Below are 26,422 nucleotides of genomic sequence, written 5' to 3'. Positions count from 1 at the left end.
TAAGTATAACATTTTAATGTTTTCCATAACATTTAAAACCACAGCATACTAATAACAATGTATAAATAACTCTTTAGGATGTATGTTAAAGACAGAGTCCAACATGTAGCTATATCACCCCCTGGCTGTGGAGTTGTATTAACAGGGGTTACGGTGTACAGGCAGGGCCAGCCCTAAGCAAGATTTGGTTGCAAGTTTTCTGCAGTTCTACACATTTTGCAGATAAAACTTTTGAATTTTAAAACACATTTCATGCAATTCTACAAAATTTGCCATGGGGCAGAGCTAAATTCTTGCCGTTTTAAAGCTAATGTCCTGTAATTTTACCCATTTTGCCATAGGGTAGAGATTTTTTTTTTCAGTTTTAAAACACATTTCCTGCAATACTATTTTTTGCAATGACTTATGCCATGTTAATGATATCGGAGTGACAAACAAGGTCAATGGGGGCCCTTTGGCGGTCAGGGCCCTAGGGCACGTGCCCGATCGGTATTAGGCCATGATGACTACCAGTTTAGATAACTGGCTGGACTAAGGCCTCTATTGAATCTGTATGGCTAATTTCCTATTGAGACGACATCTGCAGTGTTTACCGTGAATGCAATCTCCGCTAATGCAGGAACATTGCATTTAAATTTCAATCACGCTGTAATGCTGAATTTCTGGGATATGGATTGAATAGAGCCCTAACAAAAAAAATTACTATTCTAACTCAACTATACATTAAGACCCCAACTGAGTTATTATTTCTGTTTCGGGGGCCCCCTGGCGGCCGCTTATGTCGCTTATGCCTGTGTACAGGGTCCAACATGTAGCTGTAGTGCCCCCTGGCTTTGGAGTTATAGTGGTGTAGGGGTTACAGGTCATTGCTGTTAATGAGAATGTATTCTCAGTCAACTCACCATTAAAATAAGGCTAAATAAAACAAATAATAGAAAAATGTAGGTTATAGTTGAAGGGGTTAGAGTGTAGTGCAGGGGTCGGCAACAGGCGGCCCGTGAGAGATTTTTTGGAGCTTAAAAAAGAGACGTTATCATGTCTCAGTGTAACCAAGGTATGACATGATTGTTATTTTCAAATACAACCTATTTTTGGGCTTAGTTGTGGTCAATTTGCACTGTGTAAATTATTATAATTATGTTCTGGCCCCCTGACCATCTGCTTGTTAGGGTGTACAGGGTCCAACATGTAGCTGTAGCGCCCCCTGGCTGTGGAGTTGTAGTAACAGCAGGAACTCTTCAGGCATGGCATGCATGAAGTGACTTGGACCAACGTTGTCATAGTAGTGATGGGGCAAAGTATTTTGGGATAGATCCAGAGGGAAGGGCCAGAAGCCATACAGATGAACCTGACAAAGAGAGATCTAGACTTAGAAACATATACAAACACATACGCACGCACACACACACTTAATCTCTTATGGTAGTAAATCGCATCCTCTACTGCTTGTGTCTTCGCTGATGACTGTATAATCCGATGCGGGATGCATGCTGTCGTTGAGGCTGGTGCAGCCATGGTCATATGTCTTCTCTGTCACTTCGCCAGGCGACATTCAGTCTTTTTTTCCTGAGCCAACTGCACTCCTTCATGGCAGAGGCCGCACCAGGTGGAACGTTCCGCAGCAACAGTCCAGAGGGAGGCAAGGTTTATCCCACACTTCTTTAGTGAAGTCTTCAATTGGTCCTTTAGACGCTTTTTCTGACCACCTGCAGAATGACAGCCCAGTTGTAGCTGTCTGTACAGCTGCTGTGAGGGTGGCTTGTAGAGCTTCTGGGGTGTGTCACAAAAGCACAATCATCCACGTACTGAAGCTCAAGTACTCGTTCAGATTCCAGCTTTGTGGCAGCTCCTACTGGAGACCCAGTGCGGCTTTAGAAAGAACAGAAGCCCGGTGGACATTATCTTCCGTGCACGCCAACTTCAGGAAAAGTGCAGTGAACAGAAACACCTACTCATGGGCTTTGTGGACCTCTCCAAAGCCTTCGACACAGTACACCGTGAACTCCTTTGGAAGGCCCTCATGCAGCATGGCTGCCTATGTCAACATCCTGTGTCAGTTCCATGAGAGGATGATGGCCAGGATAACAGTTGGCGGTCAGGAGTCTGAACGCTTTGGGGTAGGCACTAGTGTGAGGCAAGGGTGTATGCTTGTGCCGGTCCTATTCAATGTTTTCCTCCTTTTCCTCCTGCACAAGGACATGGAAACTTCAGATTGGATGGGAACCTCTACTGAGGCAACACACACACATACCTGTTCACAGATCTCCAGAGCAGTGCTGGCCAGCATCATACCAGTAGACAGCCGTGGGGCTCGTTGCCCGCGGCGACGCCAGAACTTGTCCAGTTTAAGCAGGTAGTCTGGGTGAAAGAACACCACTTTCTGTTGGGTGCGGGCCTTACGGAGGGCGTGGTACACCTGGGACAGAATAAAGACTGATTAATGACATCATTACCATCTACCCTCCTCTCCCAGGATCCAAATGTTAGTTAAATTTTGTTGTTCTTAAAAATGCTAGTTATTGATGAAAAAAAATAGGCCCGGCCCTTAACAGGTACATAGCATTGGAGCCGGGTAGCAGGGCTCTACCTAGTCTCATCTCATGGTAGCAGCTCACCTTGAAGCAGGGGGAGGTCCCAAAACCAAAAGAGAAGGCGTGGAGAAGCAGATGGGCGTGGCCATAGACTGACATGACTTCCACCAGGGGTCCAGGGTTCCGCTGGAGGTCAGAGTATCTGAGGACAAGCGAGGGGAGGCGTTAGGAGATTCTCAAAAGGGGTCAAATTATTGGCACCCCTGTGAGGATTATCCCTTGTGAGGATAACAACACTGAGCCTTAGAGAGGGTGCTAATTAATTGACCACAAAGGTTGATTTTGTGGTCAATTACAGCTGCACTGGGTAACTATGTGTGTACAGATGTTTTGTAGGGACAACTCTAACAAGAATGCAGATTTTTTTCTAGATTTGAACACAATTTCCAAGAAACGCCCGCTCTCATGGGTAGTCGGCTGGGAATGACGTAGTATCAACATCCTGAACAGTCTAGGCTGTGGCAAATTTGAAACTGATAGTGGATGCAATAACAGCTCACAGACAAGATTGAAAAGAAGATAAATCTATTCCATTTTCCAATGTCTTCAGAACAGGTAAAACATGTATACACTGGGTATAATTCTTTGATTTTACATTGAAATAAAAGTATTCATGCCGTTTGCCAGAAAGGTAGCAATGTTAGTTATTGTCTTGTAATAACGTTGTAACGACCATTAATTTCTCTGCCTGGTACAAGATTAGATTGCTATCCAAGCTAGCTAACTTGGTAGCTACATTAACTATCACACTCTGACGTCCTCACTACAGAAGGCAGCACAGTAAATCAACTCCTAAAGAAAGCCTTTAACGACACGGTGAACTGTTCTATCATCTACAGTCCAGCAGTACTACCAAAGACATCTCCAAGTTCACAGAATGCTATATACCCAATCCAAAGACTCATGCACCTTACAACATACAATTGCTGCCATTTCACAACTGCACTACTCTATTTATTACCAAGTACAGTGCCTTGGGGAAGTATCCAGGCCCCGTGATTTTTCCCACATTTTGTTAGGTTACAGCCTTATTCTAAAATTGATTAAATAAATAAATAAATAATCTCAGCAATCTACACACAATACTGCACAATGACAAAGCGAAAACAGGTTTAGACATTTTTTGCTAATTTATTAAAGATAAAAAAAACAGCAATAGCTTATTTACATAAGTATTCAGACCCTTTGCTATGAGACTCGAAATTGAGCTCAGGTGCATCCTGTTTCCATTGATCATCCTTGAGATGTTTCTACAACTTGATTGGACATGATTTGGAAAAGCACACACCTGTCTATATAAAAAGGTCCCACAGTTGACAGTGCATGTCAGAGCAAAAACCAAGCAATGAGGTCGAAGGAATTGTCCTTAGACCACCGAGACAGGATTGTGTCGAGGCACAGATCTGTGGAAGGGTTCACAAAACATTTCTGCAGCAGTGGCCTCCATCATTCTTAAATGGAAGTTTTGAACCACCAAGACTCTTCCTAGAGCTGGCCGTCCGGCCAAACTGAGAAATCAGGGGAGAAGGGCCTTGATCAGGGAGGTGACTAGGAACGCAATGGTCACTCTGACAGAGCTCTAGAGTTCCTCTGTGGAGATGGGAGAACCTTCCAGAAGGACAACCATCTCTGCAGCACTCCACCAATCAGGCTTTTATGGTAGAGTGGCCAGACAGAAGCCACTTCTCAGTAAAAGGGACATGACAGCCTGCTTGGAGTTTGCCAAAAGGCACCTAAAGACTCTCAGACCATGAGAAACAAGATTCTCTGGTCTGATGAAACCAAAATTGAACTCTTTGGCCTAAATGCCAAGTGTCACGTCTGGAGGAAACCTGGCACCATCCCTACGGTGAAGCATGGTGGTGGCAGCATCAGCTGTGGGGATGTTTTTCAGCTGCAGGGACTGGGAGACTAGTCAGGATCGAGGGAAAGATGAACGGAGCAAAGTACAGAGATCCTTGATGACAATCTGCTCCAGAGTGCTCAAAACCTCAGACTCAGGCGAAGGTTCACCTTCCAAACTATAAAAATAAAGAGAGTCGCACACTCCATATATATAAACTCCCAGTCATTTATTGGGTAAATCACCAACGTTCCGGCATCACTGTGCCTTCTTCAGAGGGAAGGTTCACTTTCCAACAGGACAACGACCCTAAGCACGCAGCCAAGACAACGCAGAAGTGGCTTCGGGACAAGTCTCGGAATGTCCTTAAGTGGCCCAGCCAGAGCCCGGACTTGAACCCGATCGAACATCTCTGGAGAGACCTGAAATTAGCTGTACAGCGACGCCCCCTATCCAACCTGACAGAGCTTGAGAGGATCTGCAGAAAAAAAAAATGGGGGAAACTCCCCAAATACAGGTGTGCCAAGCTTGTAGCATCATAAACAAGAAGACTCAAGGCTGTAATTGCTCCCTAAGGTGCTTCAACAAAGTACTGAGTAAAGGGTCTGAATACTTATGCAAATGTGATTATTTATTTTTTTGCACATTTGAAAGAAAAAAAAAAAAAAAATGTTTTTGCTTTGTCATTGATAAAAAAATATATTTAAAAAACAAAGCAAAAAGCTATCCATTGTAGAATAAGGCAATAACGTAACAAAATGCGGAAAAAGTAAAGGGGTCTGAATGCTTTCCGAATGCACTATATATAGTGTGGCTGAGGTTCTTGATGATCTTCTCAGCCTTCCTGTGACACTGGGTGCTGTAGGTGTCCTGGAGGGCAGGCAGTGTGCCCCGGTGATGTGTTGGGCATACCTCACCACCCTCTGGAGAGCCCTGCGGTTGCGGACGGTACAGTTGCCGTACTAGGTGGTGATACTGGATGTTCTCAATGATGCATCTGTAAATGTTTGTGAGGGTCTTAGGGGTCAAGCCAAATTTCTTCAGCCTCCTGAAGAAGCGCTGTTGCACCTGCTTCACCACACTGTCTGTGTGGTGGACCATTTCAGATTGTCAGTGATGTGTACGCTGAGGAACTTGAAGCTTTTCAACTTCTACTACTATTGCAAACAAGATGCATGTTTTGGAATATTTTTTATTCTGTACAGAATTATTTATTTTCACTCTGTAATTTAGGTTAGTATTGTGAAGTAACTACAATGTCTCCATCCTCACTTTTATCCCATCACAGCCATTAAACTCTGTAACTGTTTTAAGTCACCATTGAACTCATGAGCGGTTTCCTTGCTCTCCGGAAACTGAGTTAGGAAGGGGGCCTCCCGAGTGGTGTCGCGGTCTAAGGCACTGCATCGCAGTGCTGAGGTGCCACTACAGCCTCGGGTTCGATTAGAAATCTGGCGGGAAAATCCAAACCGACAGTGAATTAGAATATAGCGGTTTTCAGGCAGTCTGGAGGCGCAATATTATTACTGTTGAATCGTATTGGATGACCACTAGAGACTTAGAGATTTTAAACAGAAACAAAATAAAAAAAGTTACATAGCAGTTTTAATCATTTCTTTGTGGATTTTGATTAGTGCTTGGGGTTATTGTCTTGCTGGAAGATCCACTTGTGGCCAAGTGTCAGCCTCCTGGCAGAGGCAACTAGGTCTTTGGCTAAAATGTCCTGGTACTTGGAAAAGTTCATGATGCTGTTGACCTTAAGGGCCCCAGGGGCCTCCCAAGTGGCGCAGTGGTCTACAGACCTGGGTTCGATCCCAGGCTGTGTCGCAGCTGGCCGTGACCGGGAGACCCATGAGGTGGCGCACAATTGGCCCAGCGTCGTCTGGGTTAGGGGAGGGTTTGGCCGGCCGGGATGTCCTTGTCCCATCACACTCTAGCGACTTTGGTTGCCAGCTGTACGGTGTTTCCTCCAACAGATTGGTGCGTCTGGCTTCCGAGTTAAGCAAGCAGTGTGTCAAGAAGCAGTGCGGCTTGGCAGGAGTCGTGTTTTGGAAGACGCATGGCTCTCGACCTTCGCCTCTCCCGAGTCCGTACGGGAGTTGCAGTGATGGGACAAGACTGTAACTACCAATTGGGGAGAAAAGGAGGTAAAAAGTACACAAGAAAAAAAAAAAGGGCCCCAGGACCAGTGGAAGCAAAATATCCCCATAACATCAAAGATCCACTACCATATTTTACTGTAGGTATGAGCTACTTTTCAACACCCACCCATATTTTTATGTCTTCTGACCATATTGCCGCCTGGAGTTTTTATAAAACGGCATTTGCTCTAGGATTGAAACCGGTGCTTCGGTCAGATGACATGAAAATAGAGCTCTTTGTCTGTATTTGATCATGTGTATTGATAGAGTATATACCTTTTATTGATCTGGGAAGGGTTGGCTGTTATGAGGTCCGTCTTCACTCCCACGTCATAACTCTTGTTGATAGGAGCCAGGTTAAACCTGTCAACAAAAACAATAATCACAACATTAGAAACAACTGACATCAACATTCACACCACATTACATCAACAAAACAAATAACAACTGTATACCCCTACCTACATGTACATATTACCTCAACTAACCTGTACCCTCGTACAATGACTCGGTACCCCCTGTATATTGACTGGTTATTGTTATTTTAATGTTACTTTATATATAGTATTTATTGTATACTTTTTTAGCTAATATTTTGTTAAATAAATGTTTTTTAAACTCTACATTGTTGATTAAGGGCTTGTAAGTAAGCATTTCACGGTAAGGTCCTACACCTGTTACATTCGGCGCATATGACAAATTCAATTTGATTTCATTTGATTTGAATAAGAGCGCCATATACAAACTAGTGATGGACTAGAGGTGCCGGTTTCGACAGGATAAAACAACATTCACAGAATATCCACACAAGATTATAAACAGCAACAGTCACACATCACATCAAAGTTGAAAACTACACAACAGAACTACATTGCTATAGATTACTACCAATAATGGATTGATTGATTGATAATGTTGTTGCTGATACCTGATGACATAGTCAGCATTGTCTATTTCCGCTCCACAGCTGCTGTTCTGCAGGATTCCTCCACTTCCCACCACGGCACAACGACTCAACGAACCTTTACTCCAGGGTACGGTCTACACACACACACACACACACACACGTTTTGTTATTCTATCCTCAAGGGGGACATAACATTTATTTCCATGAAATATCCTATTTTCCCTAACCACTAACCCCTTACCCTAAACACTAACCACTAATCCAAACCCTAACCACTAACCACTAACCCAAACCCTAACCACTAACCCAAACCCTAACCACTAACCACTAACCCCTTACCCTTACCCTAAACCTAACCCCAAACCTTAAAATAGCCTTTGTCCTCATGGGGACGTGGGAAATGTCCCCACGAGGGACAATTTTCCTGGTTTTACTAACCTTGTGGTCCCCACAAGGATAGAAGAGCTAACCCATACAAACACCTGAGGCAGCATGTCCCATAGTGCTTGGTCCACCTTTCTCTTCCTCCACTTCTCTGCATCGTAAGTCAGACTCTGGTTCTGATTGGTGTTCTGTCTGGTCACCATCAGCCTATCAGAAGCGTTACAGCATGACCACAACTCTGTCCTGGGAGGGAAGGACAGTAAGTTTGTTGGAGACGATCGCAAGACGGAGCAAGGTGTGTGTGAAAACTGTATCAGTGGCAGCTGGTGGGAGTTAGCTATAGGGGGACGGGCTCATTGTAATGGCTGGAATGGAATAATTGGAACGGCGTCAAACGTGGTTTCCATGTGTTTGATACAGTTCCATTTATTCCATTCCAGCCATTACAATGAGCCTGTCCTCCTATAGCTCCTCCCACCAGGCTCCACTGGTGTGTGTCTCACCTGTATAGTTCTCTGTGTGTGAGGTTGAGTCTCCAGGGACAGTTCATTAGCCCTCTCACCTCCTGAGAGAACAGGGCAATGTCCACTCTGACACACACACACACAAACACGCCAGGTCACTCCAATTCCAATATTCAACGTTCGTCCAGGTCCCTATCACGTCGGGAGATGCCGTCAATACCGGCCACTAGAGGCAGCGGTGAGCACTTACTATCAAGTAGTCTTGCGTCATTGGCTCTGAGAATCGTGGGTTTAATCCCAGTGGTAGGCATTAATTTTTTATTTTTTTTACCCTATCCCAAACCTTAACCCTTACCTTAACTATTCGGAATTAATACCTAAACTTAACCTTCAAGTTGTTTCTGTTTTAACCCTCTCCCAAACCTTAACCCTTAAAACCCTTTCCTGCAGTCAAATGACCAAATCGCCCTCAACGTTTTCATAATTTCATAGTTAAATTACATTTATTCATTTAAAGCCGCAAATCAAGTGTTTCTATGTGACACGGTTTTGCTATATTTCAGTCTTCTGTGATGTATATAAAGTGTAATATTGGGATGTAAACTCAAAATTGAATACATTTCAACTCTATATCTGGGCCCATACCATGTGTGAGGTGTATACTTTGTTTCAAAGTAGATTTGTTTAAGACTACCAAGAAACACTATGTGACACTGATTTAGCCCATCCTAGTAAAAAGGTTACTTAACCAATCGGAATTAATTCCTAAACTTAACCGTCAAATTATGACTTTTAGACAAACGTAGAAAACTGAATTCAAACCGTGTCAAACCGTGAGGTCTTGTTACACACACACAATGTAAATTGACATATAGATGGTGAACTTGTTGGATCAGGATGGATTAACTTGTTGATCTGATCAGACTTTCAGACTTTCCAGTAAAGAACATCTTACATAGAATCTCTCACTCAGACCCCAGGAAGATTTAGCAAACACCATGATGTTAGCTAGTGGGGAATAAAAAAAAAAGTGTATAATCAAATAATCAAAACTCCACTTACTTTTTCATAGTAGTCATGGTCACCAGTTTCTCTCGCAGTCTTCTGCACTGCAACCTCTTCTGGACAGAGTTCAAGAACCCATCTCTGCAACACACACATGCATGCAAAAACACACATGCACACACATATTTATCATTTAGGTCACTTCTCCGATAAGGCTATCACAGAAAGGCTTTATGACTAGATAAGGTTTTAAACTAGTCTGTAAGGTTTAATATGAAAAGACAATTACACAGTACTCCAGAACTCCGGCTCCGGGTAAGAGAGTGGGGTGTACAAGACTCCAATGGACATTCAACCATTTATTTTAACAGCAAAAAACATCCCAGCCCAGAGGGCAAAACACAGATGATAACTTAGAATGTATGGGTACGTTTTTTCATCAAGAACGCATTGGAAGAGTCCTCTGATGGTGGCCAAACAAAATAATGGCTGCAGTCCAAACTCAAAGTGGACAGCCCTAGGCCCTGAACCCTCAGCCCTTGAATGACGTTTTACATCGTCACATCCGAGTATACCTTAAAATGTCCCTTGCCCAAGTGAGGGAGAGTGATAATCGGAGAGGCAACGTCCTTGGTGAAAATCTTGAAGTTGAGCTTAAACCTATTAAATGTACCTAGAAAGCTAACATAGCTAGCTAGCACTCCTGTCAGGTAGCTACCAAGCTAGTTTTATAGTTTGGTCATTTATTCCAATACATTTCAGAATTCCCCCCAAAATGTTTATGGATCTAGCTATGTTTTATAGGCCCCTCACTACAAGACTAAGCCAATTTTCCAAAGCTAAAATCAATGTCATCTATCTATAAAAAAAAATAGCAAGCTAGCGTCATAATTTTGTCTGACATGCCGAAAATGCAGCAGCGGCTGCGTTTCAAACACGTAAAAGACACACACTTACCCTCGCCTTATGCCCTTGGGGGAATCCCCGTGGCCATCTTTGCCGTAGGTCCAAACAATTAGCCAAGCAAGGGAAGTTAGCAACGTAAGCCCCTCAGCCCTCGTTTGTGATCAAGTGTGCGAGTGTACAATTCTGTTCACTCCGGGGCCTAAAACAGCCCATAATTCAATTGCCGATGATTATACATCCGCTAAGAAAAGTCTGCCAAAACTTTTAATCATTATGGAGTCAACATACAAGTGTAAGAAAAATGTAAATAAGTTAAATTGTGCTACTAATGCACATGATGGCACAAACACTACGCTATGAGACTTGAACATGAGCTCAGGTGTATCCTGTTTCCATCGATCATCCTTGAGATGTTTCTACAACTTGATTGGATTCCACCTGTGGTAAATTCAATTGATTGAACATGATTTGGAAAGGCACACGCCTGTCTATATAAAGGTCCCACAGTTGACAGTGCATGTCAGAGCAAAAACCAAGCAATGAGGTCGAAGGAATTGTCCTTAGAGCTCCGAGACAGGATTGTTTTGAGGCACAAATCAATTGAAGGGTACCAAAAAATGTCTGCAGCATTGAATGTCCCCAAGAACACAGTGGCCTCCATCCTTCTTAAATGGAAGAAGTTTGGAACCACCAAGACCCCTTCCTAGAGCTGGACACCCTGCCAAACTGAGCAATCAGGGGAGAAGGGCCTTGGTCAGGGAGGTGACCACGAACCCGATGGTCACACTGACAGCTCTAGAGTTCCTCTGTGGAGATGGGAGAACCTTCCAGAAGGACATCCATCTCTGCAACACTCCACCAATCAGGCCAGACGGAAGCCACTCCGCATGAAAAGGCACAACAGCCCGCTTGGAGTTTTCCAAAAGGCAACTAAAGGACTCTCAGACCATGAGAAACAAAATTCTCGGTCTGATGAAACCAAAATTGAACTCTTTGAACTGAATGTCAAGTGTCACATCTGGAGGAAACCTAGAACCATCCCTACTGTGAAGCATGGTGGTGGCAGCATCATGCTGTAGGGATGTTTTTCAGAGGCATGGACTGGGAGACTAGTCATGATCGAGGCAAAGATGAACAGAGCAAAGTACAGAGAAATCCTTGATGAAAACCTGCCCCAGAGTGCTCAGGATCTAAGACTGGGTTCACCTTCCAACAGGACAACAACCCTAAGCACACAGCCAAGACAATGCAGGAGTGGCTTCAGGACAAGTCTCTGAATGTTCTTGAGTGGCCCAGCCAGAGCCTGTACTTGAACCCAATATAACATCTCTGGAGAGACTTAAATAGCTGTGCAGCAACACTCCCCATCCAACCTGACAGAGCTTGAGAGGAATGGGAGAAACTCCCCAAAATACAGGTGTACCAAGCTTCTAGTGTCATACCCAAGAAGATGGAGGCTGTAATCGCTGCTAAAGGTGCTTCAACAAAGTACTGAGTAAAGGGTTTGAATAGTTATGTAAATGTCATATTTCAGTTTAACAATTTACCCAAGAAGATGGAGGCTGTAATCGCTGCTAAAGGTGCTTCAACAAAGTACTGAGTAAAGGGTTTGAATAGTTATGTAAATGTCATATTTCAGTTTAACAATTTGCAAAAAGCTCTAAAAACATGTTTTGTGTGTAGACTGATGATAAAAACACAACCGTGGGTCGAATGAGTGACAGATTTCCGGACAAGGGCGGTACATTTAAAAATTCATTAATTCCTTCCTCACCCTGCAAGTGTCAACTCATCATAAGTGTCCACTTAATTTGGGGGCTGAGGGTGTGTCTTTTATGTGTTTGGAATGCAGCGGGTGTCGAGTTTGACACGTGACTACAGTTTGCAAGTGAACAAAGTTCTTCACTGGCTCCCTCGAGCTAAATCGAGGGCCGAGCGGGCAACGTTTATGAATAAAACTGCATCCGGTTTTGACAGGGATTCCCCCGAGCAATTAAAAAAATAAAAAGTCTACAAAATATATATAATATAATTCAAGATTTATGTTTAAAATGTACATAGAAGTGTGGTTAATTTGTATACATTTTACGGTTTCCAAAATCTATTGTTCAAAACAAGCCGTTCAGTTACCCACTGCTCTGCCTTCAGCGGCTCCAGGCGTTTGGCCTGTCTCTCAGTGCTTGGATTGCATAGCCAGCTATTACATTGCTTGCTATAGGGGGTGACTGCAGCAATGAGATTGCAGCATTTCACCATATTTTCACAGCACAAAATAAAATGGACCTTCCTGGGGGTGTTGAAATGAACGCCCAGGTCTTCTGGGTCTGCTTTATCAGGTACTGAACAGATGGCGCTAAAGAGGAAATTGCAATTAACTTGTAAATACATAATCATTACAGTCATTAGTATCCTGGGACCTGAACATCCACTAACAGTCAAAAGTACAGAGGGATACAATTGTTAGGACATTTTCACGGATCTGGTAGGACAAAAACACCACGGCGAGCTCATCGTGCTTGTGACATTATGCTAGGTAGCTATCCCCAGTTAGATCATTTGTGTTCACTTGTCGCTTGTTTGCATTTTCCCTGTGTTTGTGTCACGATGGGACCTGGCTGCGCGCTGCTCATTCTAAAAATATTACTTTTGGTAGGCTAATCAAAAACAGTGACAGCATGTGCAGCGGTTGTGGTTCTGTTTTTACATGCAAAAGTGAAATTGGTGTATTTTTACAGTTGTTCAAATGCACAGATCCCTTTACCGGTTGTTTCTTTGGGAAGATGTAAAATTTGAAAACTTGGGTTAATAATTCTGTCTTGCTGCTTTGTTGACAATAGAACCAGGTCGACAAGGCGATCATGTCTAGCAATGTACAGGTCCTTGTATGAACAGCAACCATTCACAACATGGGTAACAGACTCCATTACTTTTGAATCATGTCAAATACACAAATGGGTCATGGTTTGCAGGGTACCACACACAAATTGTTTTACAAACTAACTTCCCCTCTGGAATAAATAAAGTACACACACACACACACAAATGAATTTCCAGGTGAACATAAAGCTCACTGGGCAAAAACTGGTTGAATCAACGTTGTTTGCATGTCATTTCAACAAAAATGCAATGTGATGACACTGAATGAAATGTGGAAAACAGATTTGCAAAAAGTCATCAACATCAGGGATGGGTTTTTTTCACCCAACTTTTAACCTAAATCCAATGGCATGGTGATTTGTTTGGTTGATTTCACGTTAGTTGACAACTCATCCAAATGTAAATCTAGATGTTGAACTGACTTCTCTGCCCAGTGGGAGGAGAGCGGACATTGGTGAAGTCAATCAAATTTCTATCTGGTTAATTACAAGTTGCAACAGGGAGACACCACCAGCACAACATTTTATTTATTATACACAACCTTTATTTAACTAGGCAAGTCAGTTAAGACCAAATTCATATTTACAATGACGGCCTACCCCAGCCAAACCTGGACGACACTGGGCCAATTGTGCGCCGCCCTATGGGACTCCCAATCACGGTCAGATGTGATGCAGCCAGAAGCAGAAAAAAATTCTAACTGGCCTCTTCGAGACAGGCCCTTCATATCCTAATTAGACAGCACCAAATAATCTGTAAACACCGGCCCGGGAGGCTTGTGTGAAACCCAAATAAAAAGATAGTGACTTTGTCAGCTGCAACAGAATCACACAGTGTTCACAGAATGTTGTTCTCAATACAACGTAATAGTGAATAATCATTGTATCCTCGGTCGTTTTACGTCAAGCATTATCAACAGATACGAGAATAATTCATAACATTCAGCTTCAAATCTAGTGACCATGAACACGCACCTTGAGTGTCACAAACAGAACACTGGAAATGTGTACATTTTATCGATGGCAATTTGAATGCACAGAGATACCGTGATGAGATCCTGAAGCCCATTGTCGTGCCATTCATCCGCCGACATCACCTCCTGTTTCAGCATGATAAGGCCTCATGTCGCAAGGATTTGTACACAATTCCTGGACGCTCAAAATGTCCCAGTTCTTCCGTGGCCTGCATACTCACCAGACATATCACCCATTAAGCATGTTTGTAGATGAGTGGGACAGCATTCCACAGGCCACAATCAACAGCCTGATCAAGTCTTTGCGAAGGAAATGTGTTGCGCTGCATGAGGCAAATGGTGGTAACCTGGCTTTTTGATCCAAGCCTCTATCTTTTTTGGGGGTATCTGTGACCAACAGATACATATCTGTATTCCCAGTCATGTGAAATCCATTGATTAGGGCCTAATGAATGTTTAAATTGACAGATTTTCTTATATGAACTGCAACTCTGTAAAATCTTTGAAATTGTTGCATGTTGCACTTATATTTTTGTTCAGTATAAATCCCTCTTAAAATTTCTCCATTACACACACACACACGCATAGACAGCATTTTGGGATCCTGAATGGCACAGCGGTCTAAGGCAGTGCTAGAGGAGTCACTACAGTCCCGGGTTCGATCCCGGGCTGTATCACAACTGGCCGAGATCGGGAGTCCCATTGGGCGGCGCACAATTGGCCCAGCGTCGTCTGGTTTAGGAGAAGGTTTGGCCGGGGTAGGCCGTCTTTGTAAATAAGAATGTTCTTAAATTAACTGACTTGCCTAGTTAAATAAAGATGACATTTAAAAAAATACAAACGTACCTTTGGTGTTGGTAGTAGTCCATGAGCGTAATGGACAGGAGAGTTCCAGAGCAGACCAGAATTAATAGAACCAGGTAACGCATTGTTACAACAGGTCACAGACTGAATGACAAATGACACTCTCCATCAGGGAGGAATAGAGGGAGGGAGGAGCAGCCTGGGTCTCCTAGACTATACGTAACATAATTCCGAGACACTTAAATTACTATGATATGTTTTGTTTGGTATGGTTACATAAGACAGAAGGTTACTTAAGTCAAATACGAAAGTAGGGTGGTTGGTCGGGCTGGATGGCTTGGCATATAACGTGAACGTTTACCAACCCAATTAGCAACTTTGCAACTAATTAACCAGCTACTTTGCATGTTAACCTACTTTAAAAACTTACGCCTAACCTTAACCCCTAACTCTAACCCCTTGACTAGCTAACGTTAGCCACAACAAATTAAAATCCATAATATATCATACGTTTTGCAAATTTGTAACAATGTGTGAACTGACATTTGTACAAATTGCTATTCATAACATCATATGAACTGTAATTCGTAACATATCTTACAAAATGGATGATGGACATTCACAAATTAAGACATACCATACAAAAAGGTAACATATTATACTAATTGGAGTGTACCGGATTTAGATGTACTATTTTACATTTTCCCCTGACTCCAGATTGGAAGGAGAGGAGGAGTTGGAGGGGAGGGGAGGGTGTGTGTGTGTGTGTGTGTGTGTGTGTGTGTGTGTGTGTGTGTGTGTGTGTGTGTGTGTGTGTGTGTGTGTGTGTGTGTGTGTGTGTGTGTGTGTGTGTGTGTGTGTAGAGTACCACAGTAGGAGTCATAATACCAACCAAACCTAGCAGTCAAACAGGGAAATGGTTTCAATCGTTTTTCCACCATTCATTTCTCCCATAGGGGATTTTAGGAACACTTCAAATAAGGGCTGTGTTTCGTGTAGGCTTACCCTGGCGTGATGTTTTGATAACCATGTAAATCTCTCTAGTACAAGGTGTCTTTTATCAATATATTAGCTTGTATTTCTGTTTGCAGCGTCCAAACCGTTTGGGCTAGAGTTAAATGGTGGGAACCCGGTTACCGAGATTTATTGCCCAAAAGTATGGGCACCTGCTGCTCAAACATCTCATTCCAAAATCATGGGCATTAATATAGAGTTGGTCCCCCCCTTTGCTGCTATAACAGCCTCCATTCTTCTGGGAAGGCTTTCCATTAGATGTTGGACTTGCTTCCATTCAGCCACAAGAGCATTAGTGAGGCCAGGCAATGATGTTGGCCGATTAGACCTGGCTCGCAGTCAGCGTTCCAATGCATCCCAAAGGTGTTTGATGGAGTTGAGGTCAGGGCTCTGTGCAGGCCAGTCAAGTTCTTCCACACCGATCTCGACAAACCATTTCTGTATCATGGACCATTGCTTTGTGCACGAGGGCATTGTCATGATGAAACAGGAAAGGGCCTTCCCCAAACACAAAGTTGGAAGCACAGAATCGTCTAGAATGTCAATGTATGTTGTAGCGTTAAGATTTTCCTTCACTGTAACTAAGCATGAAAAACAGCTCCAGACAATTATTCCTCCTCCACCAAACTATACAGTTGGCACTGGGCATTCGGGCAGGTAGCATTCTCCTGGCATCCGCCAAACCCAGATTCGTCCGTCGAACCACCAGATGGTGAATTGTGATTTATCACTCCGAAGAACACGTTTCCACTGAGTTCAATGGCGGCAAACTTTACACCACTCCAACCGACACTTGGCGCTGCGCATGGTGATCTTACGCTTGTGTGCAGCTGCTCGGCGATGGAAACCTATTTCATGAAGTTCCTGAACGAACAGTTCTTGTGCTGACGTTGCTGCCAGAAGCAGTTTGGAACTCAGTAATGAGTGTTGCAACCAAGGACAGATGATTTTTTACACGCTATGCGCTTCAGCACCCTGCGATCCCATTCTGTGAGCTTGTGTGGCCTACCAATTTTCGTCTGAGCCGTTGTGCTGTTATTGTGAAGAGGAAATGTCTAGGAGCAACATGGCTGGTGTGCTCGATTTTTTTTTACACCTGTCTGCAACCGGTGTGGCTGAAATAGCTGAATCCACTAATTTGAAGGGGTGGGCCTGCATTTCCTACAGCAATAGGTATAAAGACTGAATGCGCGTCTAATCAACCCATCTCCATCTGGCTTTCCAGTCTTTCTCTCCATCAACTCCATTCAAATTGTGTCAAAATAGAATGCTAATTTGCTAGCATTTTTCTAAAAGGTGCCAAATAGTCCTATTATACTGAATTATTTCCTTCCTCGCTCAGCCAACGTATTGAAATATGCTGTTCTAGATTGATATTTAGCTCTATATATTGATGTCCTAGCCAACTCTTTCAGGTAATTAATTCAATGCAGTATTAGCCTTATATTTAGCTAATTAAAGATAAAGCTTATTATGGATAACCTATCTCTTGCGCAATACGCATGCACCTGTGCTCCGCTAGCCTCTCTTCTTCAAAAATGCTCCTTAGCGTTGAAGTCCCATGTAGAGTCCCATGCAGGAAAATGTTTACTAGAATTGCTTGCTGGACATCATTTTTTAGCATTTCTTATACCAATAGACAATTCGAAGAGGGACGCAAGCTCTTGTTAGCTGAATGTTAAATACACCAGCCAATACAACTCACGGGTAGTTTGAAAGAAGAGCGAACTCGCGATGGCGGTAGGCAATAGCAGTTATTTATTCAGACCCACAACCATTCAATCTTCTTGAAGAGAAGTGAAAGCCTTCTACATCAAACTCTAGTTCTATATTATTAAAGGATGTCATTACAATGATGAAGACTATTTAACTGTTGAAAGTGAGTAAGGAATGAAGCAACAAGAGAGTGAAAGAGGTGGAAGGCTAATAACAGAGGAAATATTATGAAAGGTATATGCGTCAAGCTAGTAACTATACAAATTTACCCTATTATATTTCAAAATTAAAATCCAATTCGCTAGCCTATAACATTGTAGGCCACATGGGTTGCACCAGAATCGCATGTTCTCTCCCTGCTTTATCATGGTTTGAACAAAGTGCGTAAATCCAGTCCATATAATACAATACAGTACAGTAATACAGTTCACATTGAAAAAGATTAGCCTACTGGAGCTAGTTTCATTTATTTACCCAAGAGAGCATATAGCTAGCTAAACCTACAGGCTTTCATGTTTTCCTGTCGCGTGTAATGTGCAGTAGCCTATATCATATGTGTATTGGATAACGGGCACAATGACTTGGGATTTTCTGGGCTTGGGCTCATTAAATGTCTAATGTAGGGCTCATATGTATTTAATGTAGGGCTCATCAGGCTAAGGTCGCATCAGGCTTGAATTTTCAATCAAAGCTCTAATCAAATCCAGATATAGGCCTAGTTATATGCTTTATAATGTTTTTGAATGACACTTCCAGTTTTGGCAGGAAATACCAGGTTACTGGGAGAAAAGGGATTTATTCTAGGGATGGAACATTTGTAAAATACCTGGAAAATATTCAACCCTACTGGGCACCCGTATTAGAGGAGGTAGATTTATGAAATGTATAAAAGCATCCCTTGGTCATCAAATCAAATTGTATTTACAGTATCACATGCGTTAAATACAACTGGTGTAGGACTTCACAGTGAAATGCTTGCTTACAAACCTTTCTCAACAATGCAGAGTTTAAAAATATTTTGTTTTAAATGTACATGTACAGTGGGGAGAACAAGTATTTGATACACTGCCGATTTTGCAGGTTTTCCTACTTACAAAGCATGTAGAGGTCTGTAATTTTTATCATAGGTACACTTCAACTGTGAGAGACGGAATCTAAAACAAAAATCCAGAAAATTACATTGTATGATTTTTAAGTAATTAATTTGCATTTTATTGCATGACATAAGTATTTGATCACCTACCAACCAGTAAGAATTCCGGCTCTCACAGACCTGTTAGGTTTTCTTTAAGAAGCCCTCCTGTTCTCCACTCATTACCTGTATTAACTGCACCTGTTTGAACTCGTTACCTGTATAAAAGACACCTGTCAACACACTCAATCAAACAGACTCCAACATCTCCACAATGGCCAAGACCAGAGAGCTGTGTAAGGACATCAGGGATAAAATTGTAGACCTGCACAAGGCTGGGATGGGCTACAGGACAATAGGCAAGCAGCTTGGTGAGAAGGCAACAACTGTTGGCGCAATTATTAGAAAATGGAAGAAGTTCAAGATGACGGTCAATCACCCTCGGCCTGGGGCTCCATGCAAGATCTCACCTCGTGGGGCATCAATGATCATGAGGAAGGTGAGGGATCAGCCCAGAACTACACGGCAGTACCTGGTCAATGACCTGAAGAGAGCTGGGACCACAGTCTCAAAGAAAACCATTAGTAACACACTACGCCGTCATGGATTAAAATCCTGCAGCGCACGCAAGGTCCCCCTGCTCAAGCCAGCGCATGTCCAGGCCCGTCTGAAGTTTGCCAATGACCATCTGGATGATCCAGAGGAGGAATGGGAGAAGGTCATGTGGTCTGATGAGACAAAAATAGAGCTTTTTGGTCTAAACTCCACTCGCCATGTTTGGAGGAAGAAGAAGGATGAGTACAACCCCAAGAACACCATCCCAACCGTGAAGCATGGAGGTGGAAACATCATTTTTTTGGGGATGCTTTTCTGCAAAGGGGACAGGATGACTGCACCGTATTGAGGGGAGGATGGATGGGGCCATGTATCACGAGATCTTGGCCAACAACCTCCTTCCCTCAGTAAGAGCATTGAAGATGGGTCGTGGCTGGGTCTTCCAGCATGACAACGACCTGAAAGACACAGCCAGGGCAACTAAGAAGTGGCTCCGTAAGAAGCATCTCAAGGTCCTGGAGTGGCCTAGCCAGTCTCCAGACCTGAACCCAATAGAAAATCTTTGGAGGGAGCTGAAAGTCCGTATTGCCCAGCGACAGCCCCGAAACCTGAAGGATCTGGAGAAGGTCTGTATGGAGGAGTGGGCCAAAATCCCTGCTGCAGTGTGTGCAAACCTGGTCAAGAACTACAGGAAACGTATGATCTCTGTAATTGCAAACAAAGGTTTCTGTACCAAATATTAAGTTCTGCTTTTCTGATGTATCAAATACTTATGTCATGCAATAAAATGCAAATTAATTACTTACAAATCATACAATGTGATTTTCTGGATTTTTGTTTTAGATTCCGTCTCTCACAGTTGAAGTGTACCTATGATACAAATTACAGACCGCTACATGCTTTGTAAGTAGGAAAACCTGCAAAATCGGCAGTGTATCAAATACTTGTTCTCCCCACTGTATATGGCGTATATAAAGTCTATTGAGTGTGCTTAAGGTCAGTGCAAGATAAGAGTTGACGTCATTTCTGTGAGCAGCCATTTTGTGATCATGCTGTCTTGAAGAAATGTTAGGTGTTTGGTCAATTATTCTGAATGGTATGCCCTTCAGAATAATTGACCCCACCCTGAACATTTCTTCAAGACAGCATGATCACAAACTCATTTGACCGTCAGTGAGTTAGTGAGTTAAAGGTTATTCAAGGTGCTCATTATGTAAAGACACTGCAATAATGTCCTTTTGTTTTCAGTTGGCTTGTTTGGAGGCTTTGCTGGTTTGACGTCCAGGCATTTTATCGGCAGCACCCTTCAATGAGGTGACTGTCTTGAAGTAAAGTCATTTGGTACAGTTGAAGTCAGAAGTTTACATACACCTTAGCCAAATACATTTAAACTCAGTTTTTCACAATTCCTGACATTTAATCTTAGTAACAATTCCATGTCTTAGGTCAGTTAGGATCACCACTTTATTTTAAGAAAGTAAAATGTCAGAATAATAGGAGAGTGATTTATTTCCGCTTTTATTTCTTTCATCACATTCTCAGTGGGTCAGAAGTTTACATACACTCAATTAGTATTTGGTAGCATTGCCTTTAAAATGGTTTAACTTGGGTCAAATGTTTTGGGTAGCCTTCCACAAGCTTCCCACAATAAGTTGGGTGAATTTTGGCCCATTCCTCCTGACAGAGCTGGTGTAACTGAGTCAGGTTTGTAGGCCTCCTTGCTCGCCCACACGCTTTTTCAGTTCTGCCCACAAATTTTCTATAGGATTGAGGTCAGGGCTTTGTGATGGCCACTCCAATACCTTGACTTTGTTGTCCTTAAGCCATTTTGCCACAACTTTGGAACTATGCTTGGGGTCATTGTCCATTTGGAAGACCCATTTGCGACCAAGTGTCACGTTCTGACTGATGTCTTGAGATGTTGTTTCCATATATCCACATCATTTTTCTCTCTCATGATGCCATCTATTTTGTGAAGTGCACAAAATTTAGATTTAGATTGTGTTCTTCGGCTTGCAAGCTTCCCCATTTTCCTCCAAACATAATGATGGTCATTATGGCCAAACAGTTCTATTTTTTTTCCATCAGACCAGAGGACATTTCTCCATGTGCAGTTGCAAACCGTAGTCTGCCTTTTTTATGGCGGTTTTAGAGCAGTGGCTTCTTCCTTGCTGAGCGGCCTTTCAGGTTATGTCGATATAGGACTCGTTTTACTGTGGATAGATACTTTTGTACCTGTGTCCTCCAGCATCTTCACATGTTCTTTTGTTGTTGTTCTGGGATTGATTTGCACTTTTCGCACCTAAGTACGTTCATCCCTAGGAGACAGAACATGTCTCCTTCCTGAGCGGTATGACGACTGCATGGTCCCATGGTGTTTATACTTGCGTACTATTATTTGTACAGATGAACGTGGTACCTTCAGGCATTTGGAAATTGCTCCTAAGGATGACCAAGACTTGTGGAGGTCTACAATTTTTTTCTGAGGTCTTGGCTGATTTATTTTGATTTTCCCATGATGTCAAGCAAAGAGGCACTGAGTATGAAAGTAGGCCTTGAAATACATCCACAGGTACACCTCCAATTGACTCAAATGATGTCAATTAGCCTATCAGAAGCTTCTAAAGCCATGACATCATTTTCTGAAAATGTCCAAGCTGTTTAAAGGCACAGTCAACTTATTGTATGTAAACTTCTGACCCACTGGAATTGTGATACAGTAAATTATAGGTGAAATAATCTGTCTGTAAACAATTGTTGGAAAAATGACTTGTGTCATGCAGAAAGTAGATGTCCTAACCGACTTGCCAAAACTATAGTTTGTTGTAAAGAAATTTGTGGAGTGGTTGAAAAACGAGTTTTAATGACTCCAACCTAAGTGTATGTAAACTTCTGACTTCAACTGTATGTCTAAAATATCCATGTTTTTTTTCTTTACCATCAGAAGTATAATATTGTTTATCACTGTTCTTGATCGTCTTGTGAACTTGGCAAGCTGAATCTCTTAACGCAGTATTTCAGAAAGCTATCTAGTGGAAGTCACAGATCTACACCATATATACAAAAGTATGGACACCCCTTCAAATTAATGGATTTGGCTATTTCAGCCACACCCATTGCTGACAGGTGTATAAAATCGAGTACACCACCATGCAATCTCCATAGACAAACATTGGCAGTAGAATGGCCTTACTGAAGAGCTCAGTGACTTTCACCGTGGCACTGTTATAGGATACAACCTTTCCAACGAGTCAGTTTTGTCAAATTTCTGCCCTTCTGGAGCTGGTCAACTGTAAGTGCTGTTATTGTGGATTAGAAATGTCTTGGAGCAACAACAGCTAAGCCGCAAAGTGGTAGGCCACACAATCTCACAGAAACGGGACTGCCGGGTGCTGAAGCACGTAAAAATAATCTAACGCTCACTACAGAGTTCCAAACTGCCTCTGGAAGCAACGTCAGCACAATAATTGTTCATGAAATGGGTTTCCATGGCCTAGCAGCCGCACACGAGCATAAGATCCCCATGTGCAGTGTCCACATACTTTTGGTCCTGTAGTGTAACTCATTTCGGTGTACTCTTGTTAATGTACGTTTGTGTCAAACAAGCAAACCTTCTCCTTTAAGGTTTAATAAACGTTGCTTGTTATTTATATCTACCTCTGTACTGTTTCCCTTTATTGGGCCTAGAACCTGTAACGTTGAGATGTTACAATTGTAATATAAAATTGTCTATTTTTGCTAAGGTGTTGTCTGGTCTGTTGCATTGATCAGAACTGTTAAACAACAGATGGCCTGTCACAAACCTGTGAGTGAATTAATGCATGTATCAATTATATTTTCGTGTCAAATCGCCAATTGCAACCCATCCCTTACGGGATTAATTGAAACAAACATTACAATATTTCACTGCGTCTTGTTCTGTTTAAGGTGTTCCCCTCTTTAAACAGTAACTGGCGTAGTTGTGAGATTGCAGACGGAAGGGAGGGTGGTGCGCAGGTGCCGCTTCTCCTCCAGATGCTGTTATGTTATCTTAAACCGGTGTACGCCGACCCCAGCTAAGTGACTCGTGCAAAAATTTAAAGCGCAGTTATGCGTTTTATCTTCAGTACATTGCCACGATTGTCAATGATGTAGCTGCTCTACCGATAATCTCATTGCGTCCTTGCTGGGATGACACAATCAATCTACTGTCGGGGAATGCCAACACCCCAGACAAACACATTGGTTCACCGTTCCACGAGAGCGGACAGTACACACCACACCATTTTCTGAATAATGGCCAAGTCTACTTCTCTCCCTATTCGACTGAATCGCGTATGAGTAACAAGTACAAGTCCGACTCTCCGGGGATGTGCAACTCAACCCTGGGCCGAACACCACTGAGCAAGCGATACTCACCGGAGTTGAAAGCAGTGGATGGCTGCGTCCTCAAATCACCGCGGAAGTGGGTGAGCGCTATGGTCCCATGATTTCTCTCGAGTACCCGGCTCCAAGATTACATTTTACACTCCAAACATGTCCAAGTCGCTATACGCGATCCCCACGCATGTTTTTAACTAGTTCCCCGCATCCAGTGCAAGCGGAAGGTATAGTTAATTGCACTACCGAATTGTCCCTAATCAAAACGGCCTAAACACAGAAAATGTGACTTTTTTCAATATGTCAATCACTCGAGTAATCTGGGACCCGCGAGCTAAACCCAAGGGACTACTAGGGGGGCACTTGAACATTCGCAGTGCCATTCCAAAAAGTGATAAAATTCAACATCTTCTCACAGACTCCAACCTTGACTTCCTCTGCCTTTCAGAGACATGGCTCTATAAAAACTCTCCATATGCTGCTTTGATTGTGCCTGGCTACAATGTTTTCAGGAGAGACAGGATTGAAGGAAGAGGAGGGGGTCTGATGATTTACATTAAATAACATATCCGATGTAAACAAATTGATTGGTCATGTGATAATGAACTAGGATGTATTGGCCTAATCGTTACACTGTCTCCCCAAATGCCCTTTACCCTTATTGGAAGTTATAGACCACCCACCAAAAGTGTGTTTTTTGATCAGTTGAATAAATGCTTAGGGATGTGATTTTGGGAAAGGTGTCATTTTAATGGGAGATTTTAACATTAATTATGAAGACAAGTCTTGTAGGAAAACCCTCAAACGGATCACTAATACCTTTGTTCTTACACAGCTAGTTAAAGGGCCGACCAGGATGACTTGTTGTTCTAAAACACAGATTGAGCTGGTGTTCAGTAATAAACCAGAGAGAGTGACTAAATCATTCAATATGGTTACTGGCTGTCTGATCATAATCTGACACATACAGCCAGAAAGCTTTCCAAGAACAGGTTTAACCTCTACTGTTAGAAAGCCTGATCAGCTCAGAATACCTAAGAGTGAATTAAATTATTTTGGAAACGCAATAAAGGGAATTAACTGGAATGATGTCTTGTCCTACACAGATGTGGAAACTGATGGTCAGGTTTTTCTATCCACAATCCAGACTACAATAAATTCCTTCCTAAAGAAAATCAAATCCAAACCTGGCCAAAAGAGCACTCTTCCATGGCTAAATCTGAATACTGATGAAAGAATGAGATCATGCTCTAAAAACAGCCCTCAAGTCCAAATTAGAACATGACAGACGTAGGTTTACCATGTTGAGAGATTAGGTGATGAAAGAAATCAGACAGGCCAAGGCAAACTTTTTATCAATATAATTGGTGAAGCAAAGGGAGAATCTAAGAAAGTTAACAGGGAAAGGCCATAGTAACACTGCAAAAAGACTAGAAATCAATGTGAATGACAGTCTAACACAGGAGGCAGTCGATTCCTACTTTGTTGACTCTGTCAAGGTACTGACACAGAACCCCTCCACTGGTTTGTTGGACTCAGCGCTAGTGAATGACACTCAACCTGTCTTCATCATAAGGGAGGTTTCTGAGTCAGAGGGGAACAAGGTGATTAGCTCACTAAAGAACTCTAAAGTCAAAGATGTGTTTGAGCTGGACTCTACCTTTCTTAAAAACTACAAAGAGTCCTCATTGGCCCCATTACTAAGGTCACCAACACATCTATTGGTCAGGGGGTGTTTCCAAGGGTCTGGAAGTCGGCCATAATAACGGCCATCTTTAGTAACTACAGGCCCATTAGTATAATACCTGTGGTGTCGAAGGTTACTGAAAAGTGTGTAGCAGAGCAACTAATTGCCCACCTCAACAACAGCCCCTTCACATTACACTCCATGCAGTTTGGCTTCAGAGCAAAACACTCCACAGAAACGGCTAACTGCTTTCTTCTGGAAAATGTGAAGTCCAAGATAGACAAAGGTGGCGTTATTGGGGCTGTATTTCTAGACTGGAGGAAAGGTTTTGATGCTGTTAACCATGAGGTTCTCATCACAAAACTGTCCAAGTTCAACTTTTCCTCCGATGCCTTGAGATGGATGAAATCATACCTCGAAGGTAGAACCCAGTGTGTCAGAGTGATTAATGAGCTGTCGCCCACTCTCAGCTATGATGTGGGCGTGTCCCAAAGGTCAAAACTGGGGCACCTCCTGTTCAGCCTGTACATTAATGATCTGCCTTCTGTCTGTACCGGGTCTGAAGTTCAATTGTATGCAGATGATACATTGATATATGTGCTTGCAAATAGCAAAATGCACAAGAACTCACTACTGTAGTGGTCCAGGTTACAAAGTGGCTCAGTCACTCACGTTGGCATCTCAATGTGAAAAAACAGTCTGCATGTTCTTCACAAAGAGGGCAACTGATGCCACTGAGCCAGATGTCTATGTGTCAGGGGAGAAGCTCAAGGTGGTATCTGATTTTAAATACCTTGGCATCATACTTGATTCCAACCTCTCTTTTAAAAAGCAGGTGAAAAAGGTAACTAAAATAACTAAATTCAACCGAGCTAATTTCAGATTCATACAAAATTATTTGAATACAGAGGTAGCAAAACTGTACTTCAAATCTGTGATACTCCCCCACTTAACATACTGCTTGACTATTTGGGCCCAAGCTTGCTGTACAACATGAAACCCCATTCAGTCTGTCTACAAACAGGCTCTCAAAGTGCTTGATAGAAAGTCCAATAGCCACCCTC

General features: G+C 42.7%; 1 protein-coding gene across 2 annotated transcripts; it reads right to left on the bottom strand.

The window, feature by feature from the left end:
• Positions 1-23,967, bottom strand: LOC139554783 (alpha-2,8-sialyltransferase 8F-like). 2 transcript variants are annotated; one of them, XM_071367922.1, is made up of 9 exons: positions 23,711-23,967; positions 9,393-9,476; positions 8,370-8,456; positions 7,965-8,109; positions 7,504-7,616; positions 6,852-6,938; positions 2,616-2,733; positions 2,252-2,416; positions 1-1,348 (listed from the first exon to the last, which is right to left on the bottom strand). In XM_071367922.1, the coding sequence occupies exons 2-9, from the start codon at positions 9,407-9,409 to the stop codon at positions 1,166-1,168; spliced, it is 915 nt and encodes a 304-aa protein (XP_071224023.1). In that variant the 5' UTR covers positions 9,410-9,476; positions 23,711-23,967; the 3' UTR covers positions 1-1,165. The 2 variants fall into 2 exon arrangements, with proteins under 2 accessions (XP_071224023.1, XP_071224024.1); XM_071367923.1 differs by lacking the exon at positions 23,711-23,967 and adding an exon at positions 10,293-10,428.
• Between the last annotated feature and the right edge of the window lie 2,455 nt (positions 23,968-26,422).

This window comes from Salvelinus alpinus, chromosome 26, assembly GCF_045679555.1.
Source record: "Salvelinus alpinus chromosome 26, SLU_Salpinus.1, whole genome shotgun sequence".
Taxonomy (NCBI): domain Eukaryota; kingdom Metazoa; phylum Chordata; class Actinopteri; order Salmoniformes; family Salmonidae; genus Salvelinus; species Salvelinus alpinus.
This window is presented reverse-complemented; position numbering and strand designations above follow the sequence as displayed.